Source organism: Oncorhynchus gorbuscha, linkage group LG23 (assembly GCF_021184085.1).
Source record: "Oncorhynchus gorbuscha isolate QuinsamMale2020 ecotype Even-year linkage group LG23, OgorEven_v1.0, whole genome shotgun sequence".
In the NCBI taxonomy this organism is placed as follows: domain Eukaryota; kingdom Metazoa; phylum Chordata; class Actinopteri; order Salmoniformes; family Salmonidae; genus Oncorhynchus; species Oncorhynchus gorbuscha.
The window spans coordinates 26,180,672-26,195,345 of NC_060195.1; the positions used below are offsets into that span (position 1 = coordinate 26,180,672).

The 14,674-nt window shown below is 43.6% G+C and overlaps 1 protein-coding gene across 1 annotated transcript in view; it reads left to right on the top strand.

The window, feature by feature from the left end:
- The window catches only part of LOC124010973 (peroxisome proliferator-activated receptor gamma coactivator 1-beta-like), a 112,489-nt gene that overhangs the window by 95,631 nt on the left and 2,184 nt on the right, over positions 1-14,674 (top strand). Inside the window, exons 4-10 of the mRNA XM_046323828.1 lie at positions 3,157-3,288; positions 6,551-7,529; positions 7,769-7,814; positions 11,455-11,525; positions 12,221-12,815; positions 13,977-14,052; positions 14,473-14,591. Coding sequence (XP_046179784.1) covers positions 3,157-3,288; positions 6,551-7,529; positions 7,769-7,814; positions 11,455-11,525; positions 12,221-12,815; positions 13,977-14,052; positions 14,473-14,591 — 2,018 coding nt within the window. The remainder of the gene's footprint in view (positions 1-3,156; positions 3,289-6,550; positions 7,530-7,768; positions 7,815-11,454; positions 11,526-12,220; positions 12,816-13,976; positions 14,053-14,472; positions 14,592-14,674) is intronic.

Sequence of the window (14,674 nt, forward strand, 5' to 3'; positions counted from 1 at the left end):
TATTCAGATCCCTGGATTTGTTCCACATTTTATTAAGTTACAGCCTTATTCTACAATGGATTAAATCATTTCCCCCCCCTGATCAATCTACACACAAAAAGAAGGGAAAATAACATTTACATAAGTTTACGGACCCTTAGTCAGTACTTTGTCTTACTGGGTATTGTGTGTACTCCATAATGACACATTTAATTTAATTAATTTTCAAATAATAAGGCTGTAACGTAACAAAATGTTGAAAATTTACTTTCCGGATGCACCGTACCTCCCCTAACTCTCCTTCAATCTTCCTTTTTTCCCTTTCCCACATTGTTCTATTTCTCTCTCAGTCCTTTGCCATCTTAAAGGGGTGATATACTACTGTCATACCCATGTCTGACCCCTAGGACCCAGCCCAGCATCCTATAGCGCCAGCAGTTACACTGTGACCCCCTCTCCTCTTTTCACACTGTCCTTTGGGATACCCTCTCTCCCCTGCACCCCTCTCAGGAAAAACATGTTTTTATTTTCAACTTATTTTCAGCCAAAATACTTCCTTCATTTTCCTTAAGTTTGGAAACTTTGGAGCGGGTTTAAAGAGACAGAAATCCCAAATGATCAAGGCAAGGGTTACAAAGGTCCTATTGGGTTACAGCGCTGAGGGAAATGAGTTATCTACATACCTACATGGTCTCTACCTCAAGTCACTCTGCCTCTCAGAGATAATTACAATTACAGGAGAACATTCAGACTCTATATATACCCACTGATGGGACATTTGTAACAAATTGATGAAAATTACCCTCATGATGTCCTTAGATAGCTTAAGAATCTTAATGGGAGTTGGTATCAGTTGGTAGTGATAGCAGCAATTCAACAAAATTAGTCAAAACTGGTATTCTGTTTATATTGTTATGCATGCTAGTCAATCAGAGGTAAACATTGTTGTGCATGCTAGTCAATCAGAGGTAAACGCTGTTGTGCATGCTAGTCATTCAGAGGTAAACATTGTTGGGCATGCTAGTCATTCAGAGGTAAACGTTGTTGTGCATGCTAGTCATTCAGAGGTAAACATTGTTGCGCATGCTAGTCATTCAGAAGTAAACATTGTTGCGCATGCTAGTCATTCAGAGGTAAACGTTGTTGCGCATGCTAGTCATTCAGAGGTAAACGTTGTTGTGCATGCTAGTCATTCAGAGGTAAACATTGTTGTGCATGCTAGTCATTCAGAGGTAAACGTTGTTGTGCATGCTAGTCATTCAGAGGTAAATGTTGTTGTGCATGCTAGTCATTCAGAGGTAAACGTTGTTGTGCATGCTAGTCATTCAGAGGTAAACGTTGTTGTGCATGCTAGTCATTCAGAGGTAAACGTTGTTCTGCATGCTAGTCATTCAGAGGTAAACGTTGTTGTGCATGCTAGTCATTCAGAGGTAAACGTTGTTGCGCATGCTAGTCATTCAGAGGTAAACATTGTTGTGCATGCTAGTCATTCAGAGGTAAACGTTGTTGCGCATGCTAGTCATTCAGAGGTAAACGTTGTTGTGCATGCTAGTCATTCAGAGGTAAACATTGTTGTGCATGCTAGTCATTCAGAGATAAACGTTGTTGTGCATGCTAGTCATTCAGAGGTAAACGTTGTTGTGCATGCTAGTCATTCAGAGGTAAACGTTGTTGTGCATGCTAGTCATTCAGAGGTAAACGTTGTTGTGCATGCTAGTCATTCAGAGGTAAACGTTGTTGTGCATGCTAGTCATTCAGATAATAGGCTAGAGTAGTGGATTGATGACCAATAAGATGTCATTATATTCAACATCTGTTTTTAGGCAAAAAAGGCCCATTTTATATTATGAAATGTGGATTAACATGGTGACACATAACAGTCCACCTCCCTCCCTTCCTGCCTGTCAGTCAGTCCCTCTCCATTCCAGTGACAGACCAGAGGATTTATTGTTGTGACCATGGGGGTAACCTCGTCGCACAGCGCAAATAAGCCTGATATATCAACCACTCAAAATTGGCCTTAGTGGGAGTGACCATAGGATTCTATGGGAGTGACCTTACTGAGTAAAGTATTTGTCATCATTTAATATTAGCGAATCACATAACTGTGAGGTGTGGCTCTGTGCTTGTGGTGTGAGAATGTGTTGTGGGAGATGATTTGTTGGTTGAGTTTCTCCCAGCTCTCTGCATTGGCTAACAAATGCCAAGTGTGACGTGTTGGTCCGCTAGACTCATTTGGGTGGAAGTGTCTGGGAACGAGATTACCCTGTGGTGTCATGACTGGTTAGTGAGTGGAGGAGCAGGCCTCCCTCTACTGGCAAGATCTGTAACTGCACCTGACCTTTGTGTGTGTGTGTGTGTGTGTGTGTGTGTGTGTGTGTGTGTGTGTGTGTGTGTGTGTGTGTGTGTGTGTGTGTGTGTGTGTGTGTGTGTGTGTGTGTGTGTGTGTGTGCGAGAGGTTGTGAGCAGCAGAGAACAAGGGCTACATTGAGCCAGGCAGTGCAGGAATTGGTCCAGAGTAGAGTAGTGTTGTACATAGTGTTGTACATAGAGATGGAAACCTTCAGCCCCCCTTCACTTTCCTCAATGAAACACTGAGAGGCACCATTGAAGCCCCTGCCAGGTTGGCACATGTTGACAGGGATGGGCAACTCAATTAGCACTGCTCTCCTCATCTATTTCATCATCTGTTTCAACATGATATATAAGACCAGTCAGTATTAACTAGCAGCCATACATCCTGGAACCAGGCACATCATTCCCTCACATCTATAGTCAGCACTCCCGTGACATCCTCAGTGTGTTCCAAAACCAGCGCAGCTTAGGGGATTGTTGTTGTAAGCAGATTTATATCATCTGATGATTTCACATGCGATGCCGCTGCCTCAATGTGTAATGAATGAAATGCGAGGGAATGTCCTTCTGAACTGCAATGCAGCAGCATTACCTCCTGGTTGAAAAGTGACTAGGAGAGCTATAGAATCACATTTCCGTTTGGTCTTATATTCACACAGCTTCCTCCCGTCAGCTTCAGTTTGAACGCTGGACGGAGGAGCAGAAAGGGGAGGTGGAATGGACCCTGTCAGGAGTGATGATACTGTATGTTCTGCTGATGGATGGATTGATTGGCAGACGTGTAAATGACAGTTGTCCCAACCTATGTCCCCCTCCCTACAGCTGAAAAGGCTCCTGCTGTCCCCCCCTAACGTGCCCACGGGCCTGGAGTCACACAAAGAGGGCAGCAGTAGCAGTGTGCATCGCCATAGCAGCCGGAGCCTGCATATGAAACCTGTCAGGCCTTTGGTTAAGGTGAGTGAGTTGGAGGTCTGTGTTCTAGAATAGAGCTTTAGCAGCTCAGAATGGGTACATGAGACACTTAAAGGAAAAATCCACCCAGAACCACTCATTCCTATAAATGTTATATAGCACTAATATGTGAGAACAATATTTTTTTGTGAACAAATGCTTCATTTTGTCGTTGTAATAAGGTTGGTAGCAACATGTGAAAATTGTTGTGGAAATCTATTGTAGCTCAAGTCGACTACAAAATCCACATTGCAGTGCTCTCTCTGTGAGCTGGCTAGCTAGATAGGTAGCAAACGTAGCTACACACAATAATACCAAAGTCAATATCTGCATGTGAAGTAGCTAGTTAGCTGTAAAATCACCTAAACAAACTGCTCTACAATCTCACCATGTTCAACCTTCAGATCGATGTGCCTCACAGAGTGGAGTCTGACATTCACAACAGCACCATGCAATGCAGCCTGGACTGAAGAGGCAGACAAATAGGAGAAATGTGTTAGATCCTCTGTTAAATTACACATTTCTCCAGGTAGGAATATCGATAAAAAATATGATCAATGGCTCATTGGAGAGAAGACAACCTCTCGCGTTATGACATCGGCATATGTATTGAAATCTGACCTGTATGGTAAATGTTTTCACAATATAAAATTCCTATTCCTATTAACTTCCAGTGTAGTGAGAGTTTACTACCTCATCGCAATGCTGCGTCATACCAGCTGAATTTCTGCCTGCTTGAACGGCAATTGCTCAGATACACATGAAAACATGAAATGACCCCAGGAATCGAACGTCGCTTGGAGATGCACTAAAACAATACAACATTCAAAATGGGTGAATCTTTACTTTAATTAGAGAGAAAGAGGATGCATAGGCCACACGACAGGAAAGGCTTTCTATATTATGACACTTAGTTCTATACTATGACCTTTATTTCTATATTAATATCCTTAGTTCTATACTATGATCTTTATTTCTATATTAATATCCTTAGTTCTATACTATGACCTTTATTTCTATATTAATATCCTTAGTTCTATACTATGACCCTTAGTTCTATATTAATATCCTTAGTTCTATACTATGACACCCTTAGTTCTATATTAATATCCTTAGTTCTATACGATGACCCTTAGTTCAATATTAATATCCTTAGTTCTATACTATGACCCTTAGTTCAATATTAATATCCTTAGTTCTATACTATGACCTTGATTTCTATATTAATATCCTTAGTTCTATATACTATGACCTTGATTTCTATATTCTGGTTTGCCGGGGCCGAGGCACGTGACATCTTTGGAGTGACAGATGGCTGTAGTCTTGATCAGGGGAAGGGCACTTCTGGCAATGAGCTTTCTCTCTCTCTCTCTCTCTCTCTCTCTCTCTCTCTCTCTCTCTCTCTCTCTCTCTCTCTCTCTCTGTCTCTCTGTCTCTCTCTTTCTCTGTCTCTCTCTCTGTCTCTCTCTCTGTCTCTCTCTCTCTCTCTCTCTGTCTCTCTCTCGTGATACTTGGAACGTTCGTATGCGGAAGGTAGCGTAGTGATTAGAGAGGGGAGCCAGGAACCGGAGGGTTTGCCGTTTCGAATCTCAGGTCTGGTGGGAAAAAAATCTGTCATGAAGTGAGCTGGTAACCAGAGTGCTGTTGGTATCAAATCCTAGATGCCATTGTGCCCTTGAGCAAGACATTCAACAGCTGCTCCACGGGCGCCCAGTGTGGCAGCCCCCTGCTCCAACCTGTATGTGTGTCTTTTGGAGGTTGGGATAAACAAGTCAAATTTCAGTTGGACCTTTTGTACAATTAATATGCATCAAGTGATTATAATCTTAATTCATATGGGGGGGATGGGCTTGTATAACTTTGGCAAATTGTCACAATCACAAAGAAGGGTCTCTGTTGGTTTTGGTTGCTCATGAGTTGTTCATTCTGTATGGTATGTAGTCATGAGTTGTTCATTCTGTATGGTATGTAGTCATGAGTTGTTCATTCTGTACGGTATGTAGTCATGAGTTGTTCATTCTGTATGGTATGTAGTCATGAGTTGTTCATTCTGTATGGTATGTAGTCATGAGTTGTTCATTCTGTATGGTATGTAGTCATGAGTTGTTCATTCTGTACGGTATGTAGTCATGAGTTGTTCATTCTGTATGGTATGTAGTCATGAGTTGTTCATTCTGTACGGTATGTAGTCATGAGTTGTTCATTCTGTACGGTATGTAGTCATGAGTTGTTCATTCTGTATGGTATGTAGTCATGAGTTGTTCATTCTGTATGGTATGTAGTCATGAGTTGTTCATTCTGTCGGTATGTAGTCATGAGTTGTTCATTCTGTACGGTATGTAGTCATGAGTTGTTCATTCTGTATGGTATGTAGTCATGAGTTGTTCATTCTGTATGGTATGTAGTCATGAGTTGTTCATTCTGTACGGTATGTAGTCATGAGTTGTTCATTCTGTATGGTATGTAGTCATGAGTTGTTCATTCTGTACGGTATGTAGTCATGAGTTGGTCATTCTGTATGGTATGTAGTCATGAGTTGTTCATTCTGTACGGTATGTAGTCATGAGTTGTTCATTCTGTACGGTATGTAGTCATGAGTTGTTCATTCTGTACGGTATGTAGTCATGAGTTGTTCATTCTGTATGGTATGTAGTCATGAGTTGTTCATTCTGTACGGTATGTAGTCATGAGTTGTTCATTCTGTACGGTATGTAGTCATGAGTTGTTCATTCTGTACGGTATGTAGTCATGAGTTGTTCATTCTGTATGGTATGTAGTCATGAGTTGTTCATTCTGTATGGTATGTAGTCATGAGTTGTTCATTCTGTACGGTATGTAGTCATGAGTTGTTCATTCTGTATGGTATGTAGTCATGAGTTGTTCATTCTGTACGGTATGTAGTCATGAGTTGTTCATTCTGTATGGTATGTAGTCATGAGTTGTTCATTCTGTACGGTATGTAGTCATGAGTTGTTCATTCTGTACGGTATGTAGTCATGAGTTGTTCATTCTGTATGGTATGTAGTCATGAGTTGTTCATTCTGTATGGTATGTAGTCATGAGTTGTTCATTCTGTATGGTATGTAGTCATGAGTTGTTCACTCTGTACGGTATGTAGTCATGAGTTGTTCACTCTGTACGGTATGTAGTCAAAGACTAGACGTAGAAGTTATTCCTTAATCTCTTGGATCATGCGGTGCACAGAGACTCACCAAGGTCATGTTGGCAGGTAGTAATCCATCTCTTTCTCTGTTTCTTTCTGCAGCGTGAAAGCACACATCATGAGCATAAGCCCCGAGCGGTGAGACCAGCTGGACGTCTGTGCACAGAGCTCCACCGGCACCTGACCACCACACAGGAGGCCGAGGACACTCCTTCAGCTGACACAGAGGAGGACGGGGAGGAGGAGGAAGATGATGATGAGGAGGACAGTGAGTCCGAGGAGGAAGAAGAAGAGGAGGAGACCTCGAGCAGTGAGGGTGAAAGCTCCACCCCGCCTGAGCCCTCCAAGCCCCAGTTCTCCTCGGAGAAAGAACTGCACTCTGTGGTGGAGCTCATCAAGTACATGCATACATACTGCCTCCCCATGCGCAAGCAGGCCATCTGGGAGCGCAAGGAGCGTGAGTGCCCAGGCCAGGTACGCAGGGCCAGGCCTGAGTACCCTCCTGCTCGTATCTCCCCAAACTGTCACAAGGCTGCAACCCAGGCCCAGATCTGCGCCCCTCGGCCGCGCCACGCCTTCACCCGCAGACGGGAGTTCAAAGCCAACTCTCTTCTGCGCGAACTGCTCGAAACGGTCAAATCCTTTGATGTGAGCAAGCCTTATAGACTCCACAGCCCCCCCTACACCCATAACAGAGGAGCTATTCCCAAAACAGCGCAGGACAGAAAGACTGAGACCCCCAGTCCGGCTGCCCGTTCGACCAAACCAGAGCTTAGAGAAGACTCCGAGAGCGACAGGTCCCTAGAGGCCCCTAAGAGCCCCGATCTGGAGGACGCGTCTTTCTCTGTCCGCCGCTCCCGCAGGCTCGCCTCTTTCCCCAGCCGCTTCGCCAAGAAGGTGCGTGCGGGCCGGATGAGGGTGGAGCCTGTGTCGGGAGCCGGGCACCTTGGCGAGGAGGACATGGCGGTTAAACACCCCATGGGACACGGCCTGGAGAAAGACACCACCACCCCTAACAACAGTACTTCTCCCCAAACCACGGCAGACACAGCTGAACCCGATAACATCTGCTGTCAAAACGGTAAGGAAGATGAAGTCCTAAGCTCTCTGCAACAATCCTGTTGTGTTAGTCCACATGACTCCATCATGCAGCATCTTTGTTCAATTTGTCGTGAATGGAAAATGGAGAGCCCCAGCATTGTTACACAGTGTGCTAAGCAAAAGGCTGTTTCTACACCTGCTAGATCTGCTGTGGTGTTCTCTGACCATGCATGTAATCACTGGTACCATTGACTCTTTCTGTTGTTTTCCTTATTGCAGTGAAACGCAGCTGCCTCTGTCTGCCGCTGACTCCCATATCTACAGGGTTTGTTTTCGATACTATATTCCTAAACACCACAACACATACAGTTGAAGTCGGAAGATTACATACACCTTAGCCAAATACGTTGAAACTCAGTTTTTCACATTTCCTGACAATTAATCCTAGTTAATATTCCCTGTTTTAGGTCAGTTAGGATCGGCAATTTATTTTAAGGATGTGAAATGTCAGAATAATAGTAGAGATAATGATTTATTTCAGCTTCTAATTCTTTCATCACATTCCCCAGTGGTTCAGAAGTTTACATGCACTCAATTAGTATTTGGTAGCATTGCCTTTAAATTGTTTAACTTGGGTCATACGTTTCGGGTAGCCTTCCACAAGCTTCCCACAATAGTTTGGGTGAATTTTGTCCCATTCCTCCTGACAGAGCTGGTGTAACTGAGTCAGGTTAGTAGGCTTCCTTGCTCGCACACACTTTTTCAGTTCTGCCCACAAATTCTCTATAGGATTGAGGTCAGAGCTTTGTGATGGCCACTCCAATACCTTGAATTTGTTGTCCTTTGGAAGTATGCTTGGGGTCATTGTCCATTTGGAAGACCCATTTGCGACCAAGCTTTAACTTCTTGACTGATGTCTTGAGATGTTGCTTCAATATATCCACATAATTTTTCTTTCCTCATGATGCCATTTATTTTGTGAAGTGCACCAGTCCCTCCTGCAGCAAAGCACCCCCACAACATGATGCTGCCACCCCCACAACGTGATGCTGCCACCCCCGTGCTTCACGGTTGGGATGGTGTTCTTTGCTTGCAAGCCTCCCCCTTTTTCCTCCTAAACACAATGATGGTCATTATGGCCAAATAGTTATATTTTTGTTTCATCAGACCAGAGGACATTTCTCCAAAAAGTACAATCTTTGTCCCCATGTGCAGTTGTAAACCATAGTCTGGCTTTTTTATGGCGGTTTTGGAGCAGTGGCTTCTTCCTTGCTGAGCGGTCTCTCACGTTATGTCGATATAGGACTCGTTTTACTGTGGATATAGATACGTTTGTACCTGTTTCTTCCAGCATTTTCACAAGGTCCTTTGCTGTTGTTCTGGGATTGATTTGCACTTTTCACACCAAAGTACGTTCATCTGCGTCTCCTTCCTGAGCGGTATGACGGCTGCTTGGTCCCATGGTGTTTATACTCGCGTACTATTGTTTGTACAGATGAACATGGTACCTTCAGGCGTTTGGAAATTGCTCCCAAGGATGAACCAGACTTGTGGAGGTCCACAATTCTCTTCTGCCGTCTTGGCTGATTTCTTCTTCTTCTTTTGATTTTCCCCAAGGTCTGCCTCGAAATACATCCACAGGTACGCCTCCAATTGACTCAAATGATGTCAATTAGCCTATCAGAAGCTTCTAAAGCCATGACATCATTTTCTTTTTAAATTCCAAGCTGTTTAAAGCCACAGTCAACTTAGTGTATGTAAACTTCTGACCCACTGGAATTGTGATACAGGGAATTATAAGTGAAATAATCTGTCTGTAAACAATTGTTGGAAAAATGACTTGTGTCATGCGCAAAGTAGATGTCCTAACGGACTTGCCAAAACTGTAGTTAGTTAACAAGAAATTTGTGGAGTGGAGTGAAAAACTAGTTTTAATGACTCCAACCTAAGTGTATGTAAACTTCTGACTTCAACTGTATACTGCTAGCCCATCTGTCCAGAGACAAGCAATCACAAAGCTCTTTTTAATGTTCACTTCTTGAACTCTTCCATGTGTTGTTCTGTGGTTCTCAGAGAGTTTGTTGCTTCTTTGTAGACTCTGTAATATCTCCAAAGCACTCCACAGAAGCCTTTCATGGTAACACAGATCGCAGATAGCCCTCAATAGGAGACGTAGCTTGTACTGTAATACCAATCACAGACGGCTGTAAAGAAAAACATGACAGGAAAAATGGAATGCTCACATACACAATGAAAATGTAATACAAACTTCAAACATGAACCTTCATAAACCCTACTAAACCCTCATAAACCATACTAAACCCTCATAAACCCTACTAAACCCTCATAAACCATACTAACCCCTCATAAACCCTACTAAACCCTCATAAACCATACTAAACCCTCATAAAACCTACTAAACCCTCATAAACCATACTAAACCCTCATAAACCATACTAAACCCTCATAAACCCTACTAAACCCTCATAAAACCTACTAAACCCTCATAAACCATACTAAACCCTCATAAACCCTACTAAACCCTCATAAACCCCACTAACCTCTCATAAACCCTACTAAACCCTCATAAACCCCACTAACCTCTCATAAACTCTACTAAACCCTCATAAACCCTACTAAGCCCTCATAAAACCTACTAACCCCTCATAAACCCCACTAACCTCTCATAAACCCTCATAAACAATACTAAACCCTCATAAACCCTACTAAACCCTCAAACACCCTACTAAACCTCATAAACCCTACCAAACCATCATAAACCCTATCAAACCCTACCAAACCATAATAAATCCTACCAAACCCTCATGAACCCTATTAAACCCGCATAGCACCTTAAGAAATCCTAAAGAAACATAAATTCAGCACTCAGCGGTATGCTTTGTCCCCCCTCCATCCCCTCTACCCCAACTCCCACACCCCTTCCCCTGGCCTTGATGATGACTCTGTAATCTTTCTCTCTCTCTCTCTCTCTCTCTCTCTCTGTTCCTCTCTGTTCCCTCTCTGTTCCCTCTCTGTTCCCTCTCTGTTCCCTCTCTGTTCCCTCTCTCAATTCAATGAAAGTAAATCTCTCTCTCTCTCTCTCTCTCTCTCTCTCTCTCTCTCTCTCTCTCTCTCTCTCTCTCTCTCTCTCTCTGTTCCCTCTCTGTTCCCTCTCTGTTCCCTCTCTCAATTCAATGAAAGTAAATCTCTCTCTCTCTCTCTCTCTCTCTCTCTCTCTCTCTCTCTCTCTCTCTCTCTCTCTCTCTGTTCCCTCTCTCAATTCAATGAAAGTAAATCTCTCTCTCTCTCTCTCTGTTCCCTCTCTCAATTCAATGAAAGTAAATCTCTCTCTCTCTCTCTCTCTCTCTCTCTCTCTCTCTCTCTCTCTCTCTCTCTCTCTGTTCCCTCTCTCAATTCAATGAAAGTAAATCTCTCTCTCTCTCTCTCTCTCTCTCTCTCTCTCTCTCTCTCTCTCTCTCTCTCTCTCTCTCCCTCTCTCTCTCTCTGTTCCCTCTCTCAATTCAATGAAAGTAAATCTCTCTCTCTCTCTCTCTGTTCTCTCTCTCTCTCTGTTCTCTCAATTCTCTCTCTCTCTCTCTCTCTCTCTCTCTCTCTCTCTCTCTCTCTCTCTCTGTTCCCTCTCTCAATTCAATGAAAGTAAATCTCTCTCTCTCTCTCTCTCTCTCTCTCTCTCTCTCTCTCTCTCTCTCTCTCTCTCTCTCTCTCTCTCTCTCTGTTCCCTCTCTCAATTCAATGAAAGTAAATCTCTCTCTCTCTCTCTCTCTCTCTCTCTCTCTCTCTCTCTCTCTCTCTCTCTGTTCCCTCTCTCAATTCAATGAAAGTAAATCTCTCTCTCTCTCTCTGTTCCCTCTCTCTCTCTCTCTCTCTCTCTCTCTCTCTCTCTCTCTCTCTCTCTGTTCCCTCTCTCAATTCAATGAAAGTAAATCTCTCTCTCTCATCCCCAGGATCAGAGATACCCAGTATGCCAACAAGCCATTTGAGCAGACTCTCAGCGTGGACCTGTGTGGCACAGCAGGTAATGTTGGGGCTTTGAGTCAGTGTTGTACTGTACCACAATGTACTGTAGATATAGTACTGTAACAATGTACTGTAGATATAGTACTGTAACAATGTACTGTAGATATAGTACTGTAACATAATGTACTGTAGATATAGTACTGTAACATAATGTACTATAGAGATAGTGTGGCTAACAGCTTAGTAGTAGAGTGGTAGAGGAGAGGGGAAATGTATTTGTATTGTGTTGGAAAGAGCATGACTTCACTCTATTCATGGGTAAATGTCATCTTGGGTAAATGTCATTTGCTTCCATAGCTACTTGGGTAGCAGAGAAAACAGATATTACAATGCAGTGACTGCCACTGATATCGTCCTCATAATCCTTAACATTTAACAATTGGAAGTCAAATATTTGGGTCAAAAGGAGATTGTGTGCCTGCCTTGTGCCATAACAAAGATGCTGTGTTACTGTAATGTTTACGATGTAACAGCATCAAAGCAATTTGTTCTATTAGGAAAGCCATTGAAAGACAGCTATTCTGCAATGTCGCTGTCATAATCAGACAGTTACTCAGTTCAGTAACATATAGTACAACCAGTAACAGTTGATCATTAACATTCACTGTCTGTGAATCGTTGATGTTTCTCTGATGTTAACCCATCAGAGCTGTTTGAAACCACATGACTTATGAGAGTGGCGTGTGTTTTCAGGCCTCACCCCTCCCACCACCCCCCCTCACAAGCCTGTGGAGGATGAGCTGTTCAAGCCTGAGGGGAAAGGAGAGTCCCCCCCGAAGGGTTCTTGGCTCTCCCGGGCCAACTCCCGCAAGTTCCCCGAGCAGACCGAACTCTACGCTCAGCTCCGCAAGATGGGCCAGGCCAGCGATGCAGATCCCAAAGTCCACCAGACGTTCGGAGACCACGACTACTGCCTGCTGAGCCTGGGGGAGCGTCGGAAGAGAACCGCCGCCATGCTGTCCCACTCTCTGTTCGGACGCTCTTCTTCTGAAGGGCCAGAGCCTAAGGGGGAAAAGGCGCTGGGGGGCGAGAGGCATGGACATCAGCGTGAAGACAAACTCTTCTCCGAGGTACCAGAGTACCTGAGTAACGGTACCAGGGCTGACAGCAAGGGGGACGGACGGAGGGCGACCGCGGCATCACCCCAATCAGGATCGCCCCATGCTATATCACCCCACAAGTCAGATGAAGAGGAGGAGCGCTCCTCCCTCTGCTCCCGCTCTCCCTCCCCCATCCTCCACTCCAGCTTCTGCCAGCCCCACTCCCCTAGCAGTAAGCCTGACATCAGGTGAGAATATAAGCCAAAGATATAAGGATTTACATCAGTAAAATATGTCTAGTGAGATCTATCTCTCTTCAATATCAGATTTGCAACTTTTCTGCTTACACTAGTCTTGGATGTGGTGTGGCCCAAGCCACATTCCTGCCTCGTGTGTGTGTGTGTGTGTGTGTGTGTGTGTGTGTGTGTGTGTGTGTGTGTGTGTGTGTGTGTGTGTGTGTGTGTGTGTGTGTGTGTGTGTGTGTGTGTGTGTGTGTGTGTGTGTGTGTGTGTGTGTGTGTGTGTGTGTGTGTGTGTGTGTGTGTGTATTAGCATACCGTAAATACCGTAGTATATAGACAAACCAAATAGGAATCGCAATTCAAACTATACAGGAGCTTCTCATATCAACCATATTGCACATAGTGTTGCACACACTTGATTAATGCAATGATTCACAAATGTGAGGATATTTTAAGCCTTTCATTTTCAATTTGGCTAACAGTAAAAATGTGGTCTACTGGTATTAAGGTTATTCCTGCAGGGGCATGTGGGACATGCATGTGGTAGATGTCTACCTCTGGAGGTAGTGTGGGAGACATCTCTTAAACATCCATTGCATCTGCTTTGCCTCAATATCAAATCATTTCTGGGTAACAATTAAGAGCCTTACTGTGATTATTTTCAATTAAAATTGTAAAAAATAAACGAAAATAGCTTCTTAGCAAAGAACAATTTCTCAAGCAATAATTACTAGTAGTGGGGAGGGGAAAACTGAAAGCGATCTGTTATTGGCAGATAGGTTTGGAACTCTGTTTCTTATTGGTCTATAAACTATTTTAACGCCTGGTGATGTCACCTGAAATTTCAGGCGGTCTTTTCAAACAGCTCTTACTCTAAAAGGGCATTATCACCACTTTCACAGTATTATTCCAACCTCATAGTGTGGAAATATATATAAAACACAGGAAAATAAAGTGTTTGACTGCACTGGGCCTTTAAAGAGAGATTTGAATCTAGATCAGACTCTTTACCTAGTTTGAGTCATCAAAATAGTGTTGTGTAAAGAGTCCCTGATCATTCTGATTAGCAGTCAGCCAGGAGTCCTGTGGCTCTTCTCATTGTTATGTGACTCAGGATCTTCCATTCACTCCTGTCTCAAATCTCTGCCTTGTGTCTCTCCCTCCTCAGCTGCGAGAACTCTGAGACGTGCCACGGAGACAAGCAGGGGAACAAAATCTCCAAGTCTGGGATTCAAATTGACGAGGTAACATCAGTTATTCCATTATGAGTTTTGACAAAGTCATACAACCCTGTTATGTACACTGAATAAACATGTAAATGCAACATGTAGAGTGTTGGTCCCATGTTTACATGAGCTGAAATAAAAGATGTCAGAAATGTCCCATACACACAAAAAACGTATTTCTCTAAAATGTGCTCAAATGTGTTTACATCCCTGTTAGTGAGCATTTCTCCTTTTCCAAGATAATCTATATGTGGCATAGCAAGAAGCTGATTAAACAGCATGATCATTGCACAGGTCTACCTTATTTTGAGGACAATAAAAGGCCACTCTAAAATGTGCACCCCAAGTTTTTGAACAGTAGTGTATGTGTGAAGTAGGCGTGCTTTGCCACTGCAGCAAGTGTCTTGTTCTGATGGTTACCACGGTGTCGTTGCCTAGGACAACTGCCAAGTGTTCTACATTCACAACCTGCCGAGCAGCGTCACACAAATTATGCTGCGCAAACGCTTCGAGGCCTTTGGCGACCCAGAGGACTGCAAAGTCATCACCAAAAACGAGTAGGTCCTTTTTATCTGCCTGCCTGCCTGGCCTGTCTGCCTGGCCTATCTGCCTGCCTGGCCTGTCTGCCTATCTGCCTGCC